General features: G+C 41.9%; 2 protein-coding genes across 12 annotated transcripts in view; one reads left to right on the plus strand and one right to left on the minus strand.

The window, feature by feature from the left end:
• Positions 1–13,262, plus strand: part of ANK1 (ankyrin 1) — a 622,216-nt gene that overhangs the window by 250,905 nt on the left and 358,049 nt on the right. The gene's annotated exons all lie outside the window — the stretch shown is intronic.
• The window catches only part of GPAT4 (glycerol-3-phosphate acyltransferase 4), a 36,110-nt gene that overhangs the window by 19,041 nt on the left and 3,807 nt on the right, over positions 1–13,262 (minus strand). For 9 of the 11 annotated variants that reach the window (XR_011534311.1, XR_011534312.1, XR_011534308.1 and 6 more), the window contains exon 2: positions 2,858–3,865. Coding sequence is in view for 6 of the 11 variants with exons in the window: in XM_008523157.2 (XP_008521379.1) it covers positions 2,858–3,022 (165 nt within the window). In the remaining 5 variants the exon portion in view is untranslated. Of the gene's footprint in view, positions 1–2,857; positions 3,866–13,010; positions 13,112–13,262 lie in introns of all 11 variants that reach the window. The other 2 variants (XM_070598781.1, XM_070598784.1) reach the window with 1 other exon arrangement.

Consider the following 13,262-nt stretch of genomic DNA (forward strand, 5'->3'; position numbering starts at 1 on the left):
ATACACTTCTAGGAAATAAGAGGCACAAGTCTAGTTCTTGAAATTTGAAATCTTGAGGTCACAAATGGGTATATACATATATACACATTACTTCCATCACCACTTCTAAATTACCGTGCCTCAAACCAGTGATTTTCAAGATGTAGTCAGCAAAGAGTCTCTGATGGTTCAAGATTACCTGCCTCATGGATTGGCCAACAATATATATTTAGTGAACTTTCCATTGTATAATTATAATCTACAGTACAAGTCGCAAGAATGTATACTTAAAAATATGGTCACAATAAGAAAAATTTACTTGGCTATGTACTTTATTAATTTGGGGGGACATTTTCAAAATGGAGTAGTGAATATACATGGATTCTAGGTCTTCTGTCCTACACAAAGCGATCCAAGCTAAAAAATTTTAGCCATTACAGAAGAACCCTAGGCTGATAATGCCTACTTCTATGCTTTTTTTTTTTTTTGAGGAAGATTAGCCCTGAGCTAACATCTGCTGCCAATCCTTCTCTTTTTGCTGAGGAAGACTGGCCCTGAGCTAACATCTGTGCCCATCTTCCTCTACCTTATACGTGGGACGCCTACCACAGCATGGCCTGCCAAGCAATGCCATGTCTGCACCCAGGATCTGAACTGGCAAACCCTGGGCTGCTGAAGCGGAATGTGCAAACTTAACTGCTGCGCCACCGGGCTGGCCCCATTGCCTAGTGGTTCAAGTTCAGCATGCTCTGCCTTGGTGGCCCAGGTCTGCAGATTCAGATCCCATGCACACCACAGACCTACACCGCTCCTCAGCCAATGTTGTGGCAGCAACCCACATTCAAAAGAGAGGAAGACTGGCAATAGATGTTAGCTTAGGGTGACTCTTCTTCAGAAAAAATTAAAAAATTTAAAAAATAATAAAGTATTTCCATAGGTCTATGAATGAATCACTTGCTTATAAACTTGAATGAAAGGTAGACATCCCTCACTGTTGTCTCCTAAAAGTTTATCAGCTGCTCTCCTAACTCTATACTGGTGTGTTTTCACAGTGGCAAAAAGGCATGGGTAGTAAGTTATACGGTCCACAGGAACCCTGGGCTCTACTGAAGATTTTCTCAGACCGAAATTTAAGAAAATCACATTTCCTGATTAATGAAAATACTATACACTAGTAAAGTAGCTAGTCCAAAGACTGATTAGATTACCACTTCTTAAATGTTAATGGGCCCATGAATTACCTGGATCTTGTTGAAATGCAAGTTCTAATTCAGGAGGTCTGGAGTGGGCCTGAGACCTCCATTTCTAACCAGGTCTTAGTGATACTCACGGTGGTGGTCTCTGGACCACTCTCTGAGTAGCAGGGAACTAGATAACCCCAGGGATGTAAGTAGTGCTCCAAAATCCTATTATTGAAAATAGCTACCCAAATAAATACATGTACACCACAGCAGCACTACTGACATCAGCCAGAAGGTGGAAATGGCCCGTCAATGGATGAAAGGATAAGCAAATTATAGTACACATACACACTGGAATATTATCAAGCCATCAGAAACAAAGTACTGAAACATCACACCGCGCATCAATCTTAAAACATTATGCTAAACGAAAGAAGCCAGTCAGTCACAAAAGAGCACATTTTATACGATTCCATTAACGTAAAATATCCAGAATAGGTAAATCCAGAGACAGAAGATACACTCATGGTTGCCAGGGGCCGGAGGAGGGGAAAATGGGGGACAACTGCTTAAATGAGTATGGGGTTTCCTTTTAGTGATGAAAAACTTGTGGAACTAGATGGAGGTGGTGGTTACACAACATTGTGAATATAATAAATGCCACTGAATTCTTCACTTTAAAATGGTTAATTCAATGCTATGTCAATTTCACCTCAACTTTTTAAAACGTGAAAAAAGTCCTATTCTTATAGGAATATTAAATACCAAAACCCAAGATTCAATAACATACATAAAAAATATTTCCCACTGTAATGTAATATTTCATACAGCTCACTTATCTGAGTCTCTATTTCTTCACTGATAAAATGTTACTGCAGAATTACAAGGAACCAAAGGAAAATGGATGAAATTATTCTGATACCATAAGAATGAACAAATAATACTGTATTATTTTTACTATTATGAGTGCATTTCTCAAATTACACATGGTCTCAGTTGTGGAAAAGAATACCTCACGATTTGGTGACCACTGAAAACAGATATTACTAATAAGTTACCAGATCTCTGAACAGATATTTAAAGTCTGTGGCATAGATCAACATCCAGGCACTACCACTTCTCATCCATCCCCTTGGCATTGTGACCAGTTCTGTTCAGTGGGAGATAGTTAAGTTCTGACATATGTTAAGAAATTTATTATCCCTCTCCTCTATCTTTAAGAAAATCTAACAACTCATCAAATGCCCTTTTCTGTTCCTTCTTTTTGTCTAAATGCAAGAACCTATTTAAGATAAATGTGTGAAAGAGAGAAAAGACTCTCTCATACTATCAGTGAGGGAAAATGTCAGCAGCAGCTTTGTGCTTCACTATCTGTAACATATGAGAAGGGAGAGTCTGGCAGTGATTTTTCCTTTAATTCTAAGCCCCTCTCTTTCAAGTAGACAGGCCAGGTGTGGAGTCATGGAACAGGCTCCTCTGCACAGAAGAATCACACACACAAGCACCTCAGCTCAAAAAGAAAGACTGCTACGGGCTGTCACATGTACACACTTAGCTATTCTTTTTACCCGAATGCCATTTCCCATCCTCCCTACCTTCTCCATGTCAACAGAAATAAAAATCAACCAGATAACTTTTTGCTGAGGGCACTTCTTCCCTCCTCTGTGAAGGAACCACTTGTAAACAGGACCACTCACCGCGAAGATTTTTAACAAAGTTTTCATGTAGAGCTTTCGGATACCAAAGGAGACTCCAAAAATGGCAGGGACTATGATGAAAACGAGGAGGAGGGTGAAGAGGACAGTCAGGGAGATGCCCAGAAGGTTGACAATCAGGCTATCAAAAGGCAGCAACAGGAACATGGTGGAGGATCCAGGCAAGGCCAAGGCCCTCCTCCCCAAGAACAAACCACAGCCTTCAGATGGTCCTCTCAGACAGCAAGAGCCCGGGAAAGGGAGCAAGTCCCCAAAGGATAACAAACTCCATTCCAAAGTTCATATCATTTGACGGCCTGAAGAGTAAGTTTGCGAGGAGGAGGATAGTAAGAAGGGCCACAGGAGGCAGCCCAAAAATGCCAGCTCTCTCCAGAATAGATGGGCTTGCAGGGGAATGAGGCAGAATCAATCTTCAGGGTAAGCATCCGTGTCCAGGCTGAGTTTCTGTGAAAGTGAGCAGTGAAGGAGGGATCTCTGTCCTGCTACCCTTACGCTGCTTTCGGCAGTTTTATTTTTTTCCTGCCCAAGAGCATTTAGCAGATAAATCTGTCCTGAAGACCCGTCACTGCCAGAAGTACCAAGAAGAGTTCAACCTGGTGCCAGAAAAATCCTAGTAACTCCTGTGGAGGGGTGGCTGCTGGCACTTCACACGGAAGGCCACTGAACTTGAATATGTGGAAATTAAATAATTGTTTTACTCAAATTTCCTTCATAAGCTGAAAATGTGTTCATTGTAGAGAGTTCACATCTGGCTCCATTCTTCCTCTGGAGGCTCCTGGTGCGTGCTGCTTCCAGGACCCTCCCACCTGGAGAGCTACAGTCTTTGCCAGGAGGACATAAATGCTGGCACACAATGTCTCATGCTGCCCGCGGTGACTGTAATTCCAGACGCGTCTGGCATTGGTTTCCTCTGGATATTCTTCTCCCTAAGGCCCCCTTCTTAGAGGTGACCTGGGTTCTTGGTAAGAAGTTGCTTACACGCTGCCAAAGCTGGGGGTGGAAACAGAAACACCGTCAGTCACACAAACCAAGAGGAGAAACACCAAGGTGCTTTGGGGATGGGGGCTGTTACAGGCTGTGCCCAGAGTCAGTGCCAGCTTCCACAGTCATCAAGAGCAAAGCGATGGTGTGGAGCAACAAGCGGCAGACATGGACGTGGGAGGAAAACAAACACGTTTCATATAGTTTTCAACTCCAAACTGCGGCCACTCAAACTTTCTGAATAGAAAATATATGGAAATAAGACACATTTCAAAAGATAAAGACAGTATACCGTGAAAGTAGATTTCCCTCCTACCTGTCCCCCAGCTACCCAGAGTTCTTATCCACAGATGCAAGCATATTACCAGCTCCCTACTCTTCCCGAGATATTCTATGCCTATACAAGGAAATCATAATTGATCCCTTCTACTGCCCCCCACCTGCAACAATAATCATGGCATACTATGAACACTGTTCTTCACCTTGCTTTGTTTTGTTTCTTTTGCTTAACGTATCTTGGAAGTGTTCCTTCAGCACACACAGCGCTCCCTCACTCTTTACTGGTACATAGTTTTCCACTGTAAGAATGTACCATAATGTAGTTAACTGGTTTCCTGAGGTTGGACACCAATGTTTCCACTTTTCTGTTGTTATAAATAATGTGTGTATACAGGATTTAGCATACAAAATGCACATGCAAATATATTTTCAGGATAAATTCCTATAAATGGAATTGCAGGGGAAAAGAAATATACAGTTTTAATTTTACAAGATATTGTCACATTTTCAACATGGAGATTAAACTCCTCCAGCCTATCTCCCCACACTAGCCACTGTTTTTTTTTTTAAGACTATTTTTTAAGAGCAGCTTTGGGTTCACAGCAAAATTAAGAGGAAGGTACAAAGATTTCCCATATACCCTCCCCCCACACATGCACAGCCTCCCCCAGCATCAACATCCCCACCAGAGTGGTGCCTGTGTTACAACTGATGGACCTACATTAACATCACAATCGCCCAGAGTCCACAGTTTACATTAGGGTTACTCTTGGTGTTGTCTATGGGTTTGGACAAATGTATAACACCATGCATCCATCTTGATAGCATCATACAGAGTATTTTCACTGCTCTAAAGATCCTCTGTGCTCCAATTATTCAGCCTTCCTTGCCCTCACCCCTAGGAATCACTGATCTTTTTACCGTGTCCATAGTTCTGCCGTTTCCAGAAGATCATACAGTTGTAATCCAATAGTACGCAGCCTTTTCAGACTGGCTTCTTTCACTTACTTTGGCCACTCATTTTCAATATTCCACTACTTCAAATAACTTACAAAAGTATTCCAATTTTCTATTACTCATTCCTAACCACCAGTTACCAATGCAAGTCCGGAACCACGGAGCATCTATTGAGTTTCTTCTAGCTTCACACTAGTCACCTTCTGGCTCTGTTCCAACATATTTAGAAGGCCAAGAAACTGAACAAGTGAACAGGTTACTGACTTCACCTTCAATTTTGTTCACTGCTTTATAGAACTCAATGCCCCTTCACATGTTATCTCATAACCTGTCAACACGTATTATTTTTATTTACCAATTAGGAAACTGAGTGAGGGAGACAGATCCAGTTCTTCTGACTCCTAATTCAGTACTGCTCCCATTACATTCCCACACATCTAGTGATTAAATTAACAGGACATGGTATTTCAGCAGCGCTGAGTCACAAATACTAATACAAATACTTGATCAAATACAAATACTTGATACTTGTTTCTGATCCTCCACTTTCACTGCTAACATTTACTGAAAGCTAGCATGACAGACACTGAGCTAATATAATAAGCATTTTACATATACTATCCTCACTCAATTCTCACAACAACCCCACGGTGGAGTTATCATTATCACCGCTATTTACAAGTGAGGGAACTGGGCTCAGAGGATTCCGTTCCCCAGGATCACATAGCTAGCAGGTGGTAGAGTAGGAATTTGGACAAGTGCATGTGTCTCATAGACCATGCTCTTTAACCACTGTGTCTTCCTCTCCCCCAAACTACTGTGAAATAAATTAACACTTCCTTCATGCCAGGCCTGCTCTATAGAACTTCCTGCGATCAGAGAAAAACCACAAGACAAATCTGGATTCATGTATCAGAATCTGGTGTTCTCAGAATCCAAAGTACAAATCTGCTCTTTCATTTTTATAAACTGGCCAAACTGATTGCACATGCCAGATTTCCAATTACATCCTAGCAAAGGTTCAGGAAATTACATGTATTTCTGAGACTTAACCAATTTAACACGCTGAGTCACTGTATTCCTTAAACCTATCTAATTCCAGCCTAATTCTAGGGCCACACCTCCGTTCCACTCTTCCATCCCTGTCTCCCTTAGCCAGCACTCCTGTAGCAAAGATGCAGCGCGATCCCTCTGGCCCACTGGACAGCTGCTGTCTCACTGGCCAAGGTCACCTTGAGTTCCGAGGACCCAAAGTGACTGACACTAGGGTCACTCTGACTTCCCACGCCAGAATTTAGATCCCTTTCTTTGGATCACAACCAACTGAGAATTCCCAAGGTTATTCTGGTTCACGTCCCCAAAACATTAAACACGTTTAGCATTAAACTAAGTTCTTCACCTAGCTCAGAGGTTGGCCAACCACAGCCCATGCGCTGAATCTGGCTACAGTCTGTTTTCATAAGGCTCATGACCTAGCAATAGTTTTTCTATCTTTAAAGAACTGTGAAAAACAAAGAATATGCGACAGACACCATGGCCTGCAAAGCCTAATTATTTACTACCTGACCCTTTCAGAAACAGTTTGCCGACCATGACCCAGCTGCACTTTCCCGCATCAGAGGCCGCGAACTCCCCTTGTTGTCCCGCCCCACCCTTGAGTTCTCGCCCCACCCTTGAGTTCTCGTTTACAAGCTGGCTCCAGAACAGAGAACAGTAAACTAGCCAAACAAGTTATGTGGCCAACACTAAGCAATCCTCACAAAAATTCTGAGAAGTAGAGATAAAAAGCAAGTAAACTGTGGCTAGTAAGCAGGGTTCCAAACATCTTGCTGGATCAGCACAGCAGTAGGTAAAGCCACAGGTCACTGCATCTTAGGCCTCAACAGACTGTACCTCTGGAAACACCAGAAAATCACACCCGTCCGAACTCAATCACACCACAATTCCTAGATAACTGCTCATTTAGGAGAGGCTATCACTTTGCCTCAAGTAAATATAAACATGACTCCTGATGGGGTTCAGGGCAGGCCACCCCAAGATGCACCACTCTGTTATGCAGATTATTTCGAGCTGAAGACGATAAAGGCTCAGACTCAGCAAGGAACATTCGACTTTTCCCTCTAACTGCCTGAAAGAAGTTTAAAATAAAGGCCCGTCCCCAGGACAGGCCATAATCTAGGTAATTCTGGGTTTCGGTAGACTGGGAGGATCCTTGCTAAGCCCACTCTTCTCAAGGTTCTATTTACCAAACATTTGCTTTTCCGTTTCCATGCGGGTTGCCTTCCTCCCCTTTGAAGACCCAAACCACTACCCTAAACGTCCTCCTTGTCTGTAGCTGAAGATACTTACACAGGTAGCCTCGGCCAGTTGGCTGAGTTGCTCAGTTTGCCGGAGCCTCTCCTATGTATACATGTTATACGGCTTTGTTTCATTTTCTCCTGTCATTCTGTCTCATGTGAATTTAATTTGTTGTCCGGCCAGAGGGACCCAGAGTGGGCGGAGGAAATGTCTTCCTCCCCTACACTCCTTAGGCATGAGGCCGGGGAAGCCATTAACTCCGAGGAATATTTACTCATTCTCTTAACTTCCACAGCTTTCAGCCAAACTCACTGAGACTTATTTGGATCAAAGTTCCCCCCAAAACCCAAAGGGTCCAGAGAAAAACATAAGAACCAACTAGTTCTGACCCTTTTAGGAGGGAAGATGGCTTCATCCTAGGAAGGTGACAGAGCCCATCGCTAAGCTAAACAAACTCTTCAACCCACTGAACAGCAAACCTAGGCCTTTAGGGCCTCAAATGACCCGATTCCCAGGGCTCCTCAGTTCCCATTCATTCAGATATTCACTGGGCGCATACTACGGGCCACACATTATATCAGGTGTTAGGTATTTAGTGATGAACAAAAACACCTAGAGAAAAGAACGAAGAAAATAAGCATACACAAGGCCATAATTTCCCACTTTGACGACGGTTAACAAGGAAAAGAAGAGAGTCCTGGAAGAGAAAATAACTAAGAGAACTTACAAATTTAAATTGGGGCATCTAAACCAATTCTGACCCAATCACAAGGCAAGGACTATTATGATTCCCAACTGCAGAATCAAATACTTCCTTCAGCCAGCTGTGACACATCCTAATTCAGGAGAACTTGACTAGCAGAACGTGTCCAGAGAGACACCACATACCAACGCAAAAGGAAGAATGTACGCCCCATTTTATTAAAAGTAAACGCTTAGGCAACATGGGGATAACGCACTTTTAAATCGTACTGAGCACAGTGTCGGTCACACATTAGATGCTACATATTATCATTTCCTTATGATCAGAAGAAACCCAGAGCACTGTCTTCAGTTCTAGGTACCAAACTTTAAGAGGGCTACATAGAGAGGATGGCATTTCACAGCATGTCACAAAACCCACAAGCCAAAAAATACCATGTGCCTAGCAAGCACTAAGTGCTCAACAACAAGGTTAGCTGTAAAGCAGTGAAATACGAATTAAAACCATAGTGAGGTGCCAAAAAACTTTTTAGAAACCACCATATTGGTGAAAATGAGAAAATATCCTCAAATACTGCTGGTTGGAGTGTAAAACAGTACAATCTCTATGGAGAACAACTCAGCAATTGGCATCAGAATTTCACACACACATAACCTTAGATTCAGCAATTCCGCTTCTAAAGATTTATCCTGAAGATAAGTTAGAACAACAGTTATCAACCAGGGACAATTTCTTACTTCCTTGGGGGACAACTGGTAATATCGGCAGACATTTTTGTTTATCACAATTTGGGATTGGGGTGCTACTGGCGTTGTGCATAGAAGACAGGGAGGTGATAAACATTCTATAAGGGACAGGCCAGCTCCTATAACAAAGAATTATCCAGCCCCAAATGTCAACAGCGCTGAGGGTGACAAAGCCTGTACTGAAGCATGTGCAAAATGATCTATGTGCGCAGTTACTGACTGCAGCATTGTTTGTAATATCAAAAGAAACATCAATGTCCATTAACAGAGGAAACAACGGAATACTATTCATCTGTTAAAAAACAAGATAGAAAGACATCTACGTATGCACTGATAAGAAACAATCTCCCAGTTAGATGCAGAACAATGTCCACAATAAATACCAATTGTGAGGGAGGGAGGAAAAGGAAAAATATATACAGTTTATATGTATTTGCAAAGATACATATCTCTGAAAAGATACACCACAGACTGGCTACAGTGGCTGCCTCTAGGGATGGAAGGGAGAGGTCACTGTTCGTCTTTTTGGTATCTTTAAAATTGTATTTGTCACTTTGAATAGGTAATAGCCTTATGGTTCAAAAATCCAAAGAAACACACCAAGGTTTGAATCTTTACTTTATCACTTACCTAGTAGTGTGTGTGTGACTTTGGGTTATTTAATCTCTTTAAGCTTCTATTCAACAAAATCCTATGAAAAGGACTGTTCAAAAGATTACAAGACAATACACATATGGCACTTTTCACATGCCTAGAACAAGGTAAATGCTCCATTATTACTACTATTCTAAGCTCCTGTTACTAGGGAGGAGGAGGGGCATTCCAAGGTATTTCCAAAGAAGTCATAACATCACACTAATGAGAAATCTGTTTTCCACTACCACTTCTACCTAAAGGTGTTTAAAATCCCCTAAAATGGCTGGAGCATGTCAACCAACCCAGAAACTGCATGTGGCCTGAAACTGAGGCAAAACACAGCTGCAGCCAATGTCTGCAGAGCACAGTGAGGGGAAACAAAACCTCTGCAGAAATCAGGAAAAATAAATGTTTGATGCTTAAAGATGGCACTCTACGCGAGTGCACCAGCAAAGACTAAGACTGTCACAGTATTTTTGAGTCAATAAAGCAGACATCCATACAAACATGGCAGGGATGGGAGCAGTGTGGGCCCTCAGAAGACCGAGCCAGAACCATTCCTTTGGCCACTCCTGGCAGCACTGATTCTCCACCGAGGATGCACACTTGGATCACCTGGGCCTCGGCCCAGATGAAATAAATCAGAACCTCCTTGGGTGAGACCTGGATTTGTTTTTAAGAGACTTGAGTGATTCTAATGGGCAGCCAGAGTTGAGAACTACTAGGTTAAGGATTCTTACCAGTTACCCCAGCAAAGAAGTGGAAACTGAGAAGACAATTACTATCTATCTCTGATTACAAACTACCCATAAGTAAATAAACTGTACCTAGTTCTCTAAATAAAAAAAGAGGGAGCAACACCAGACAAACTGAAGACTTCCATGAGAGAATTGATGAGAAGATCTAAAACTACATCACAGAATCATGAAAAGAGGCCGTTGAGCATTCGAGAGCACTCAGAAGATCAGATCAAGTTGTCTTCCAGAAAAGGCAGACATGCTCTGGACACCCTGAGACAAGAGAATTGGTATTATGGTTGGTAGTGAAAGGGGTGTAAATTTTAGCTAGAATATTAAGAATCTAACCCTCACACTACTGGTGGGAATGTAAGATGGTACAACCACGTTGGGAAACAGTCCGGCAATTCCTCAAATGGTTAAAATCGTCACATCAGAGGAGCAGTAAAGCATGACAGTTAAACATACAGGGAACCACGCAAGCTGCAGTCGAAACTAGCCTCCATTACCTTGGAGCTGTGCGACCTGCGGAAAACAAATGAACTTTCCGAGCTTCAGTTTTCTCATCTGCAAAATGGGAATAACATGCATCCTGTGGTATTGCTGTGAAGACTGCGGATGATAACGCCTATCAAGCTACAGCGTTGTGCTCAGCACCAAGTGCTCAATAAACAGAAGCTACTACTAATTAATCATCACTACAAAGCAGTAACAAAACGGTAACAAACTGAAACTCTATTAGTCAATCATTGAGAATTCTGGTCCAACCTGTTCTTATGGCTCAAATAACTGAGCCTTGGATTAAATGACCAGGACAAGTCACAAACTTGGCCAGTAACAAGATGCAGAGCTAGAACTCAGATCTGATCCCTGGTCTTATGGCCTTTTTGCTCCAGAGGCTGACCTCTCACCACTTTGGGGTGGGTTATACCTCAGAGAAAAGCCATCCATTTTCCTAGTTTACTCTGACAGGACACAGACTCATCAAATTCTGATGTGACAGTAAATAAACAAACATTTGCGCAAACACAGAGGAAATGCATGCTGGTGTGAATTTAATGTCATGTGTACCAGAGTAGTGGGGTATAAGAAATTTGCTCAAACAGGATGCTGCTAATTAGGAGGAAAACGTATAATGTTTCCAAAGAGACAGGGCAGCACTCAGAGCTGCTAGGTTAAGTAAATCTGAAGTGTTGAAAAACTAAGAATATACACTCAGCTGACGTCAACCCTGGATAAAACAAATGGTCAAGACAAAGCCAGGACACAAGAGACTAAAGGATGACTCAGCTCACGAGGAAGAAGTCAGGAATATGGTCAGTTTCAGGGACTTGGTCTTAACTAAGGTCATTCTGACTTTAAGTACTTTCTTCTTGCCTAGAAAGGCCTAGCTTGAGTAGGAACTGGGTAATAAGCAACATGGTACCAAGTTCACCCCAAATCAACCTAAGTCTTCAAAGCTGGAAAAGAAAAAAAGGACAAAGGATATAGGATATTTTGATATTCGGGGCCACCAGTTTAAGGAAGGACAGTTTGATTTGCTGAGGCTGTAAGACACAAGACCTCTCACTCCTGACCTGAGAGCTCTATTACAACATCAGCGCTCTTACATTCGAGTGTTAGATACGTAACTAGGGGCAACTTCGTGGCCTTTTTCTTTTAAGGATCTTTTTTGTCTGGTTTATTTCACTCAGCATGATTATTCTGAGCTGTACTCCACCATATAAATATACCATAATTTGTTTATTCATTCACCTCTTGATGGACATCTGGGTTATTTCAGTCTGGAACTGATACAAATAAAGCTGCTAGCGATAAGTCTTTGTACGGACATAGACCTTCATTTGTCTTGGGTAAATACCTAGGAGTGGAATGCCTAAGTAAGGTAGGCGTATGTTTACCTTGTTATGAAACTGCCAAACTGCTTTCTAAACTGGTTGTGCCCTTTCCCATTCTCACCAGCAGCGTATGGAAGTTCCATTTGCTCTACATCCTCACCAACACTTGATGTGATCAGTCTTTTGAATTTTAGACATACTAACAGACGTGAGGTGGTATCTGGTAGTTTTGATTTGCATTTCCCTAATGACCTAATGGTACTGAGCATCTTTTCATGTGCTTATTTGCCAACCATAAATCTTCTTTGGTGAATTGTTCAAATCTGTTGTCTGTTTTTTAGTAGCTTGTTTTATTATTGAGTTTTATTACTAGCCATTTTTTTTTTTTTTAAAGATTTTTTTATTTTTTCCTTTTTCTCCCCAAAGCCCCCCGGTACATAGTTGTATATTCTTTGTTGTGGGTCCTTCTAGTTGTGGCATGTGGGACGCTGCCTCAGCGTGGTTTGATGAGCAGTGTCATGTCCGCGCCCAGGATTCGAACCAACGAAACACTGGGCCGCCTGCAGCGGAGCGTGCGAACTTAACCGCTCGGCCACGGGGCCAGCCCCATTACTAGCCATTTTTTAAGTCAAGGTTTCCCCCCCAATGACTAAGCAGTCGTATTAAAATGAGACAGCATTCCTACTGAACTGTACTTTTAAAATGGTTAAGATGGTTAAAAAAAAAAATGAGGAGGCTGATCCCACAGGCAAAAAAGCATAATAATGAGAAAGCACTTCATCATGAAGGTACAAAATTCGTGCAACATCAGACTTCTCTGTTCAACTTGCCAAAAACTCAAAACAATCCTGTTTGTATGAGGAAAAATCACTAAAACATGAAAGAAAAAAACTAAAGACCAAAACCACAAACTCTAACCTCAGAACTGAATATCACCAAGAACACAAAATGCTCCTTCACCTTTGTGTGCAGCTGACCGTGATTCTCTGCTGTCCAACACAGCAGCCAAGACCACGTGACTCTTGAGCACTTGGAATGTGGCCAGTCCAAACTGAAATGTGCTGTAAACGTAAAATATACACTAGATTTCAATGACAATGTGAAAAAAAGAAAGTAAAAGAACTCATTAACAGCATGTATATTTTTTACATGTTGAAGTGATATTCTAGATAATCTGGAATAAATAAAATATATTATTAAAATTATCTTCAC

This window comes from Equus przewalskii, chromosome 28 (assembly GCF_037783145.1).
Source record: "Equus przewalskii isolate Varuska chromosome 28, EquPr2, whole genome shotgun sequence".
NCBI lineage: Eukaryota > Metazoa > Chordata > Mammalia > Perissodactyla > Equidae > Equus > Equus przewalskii.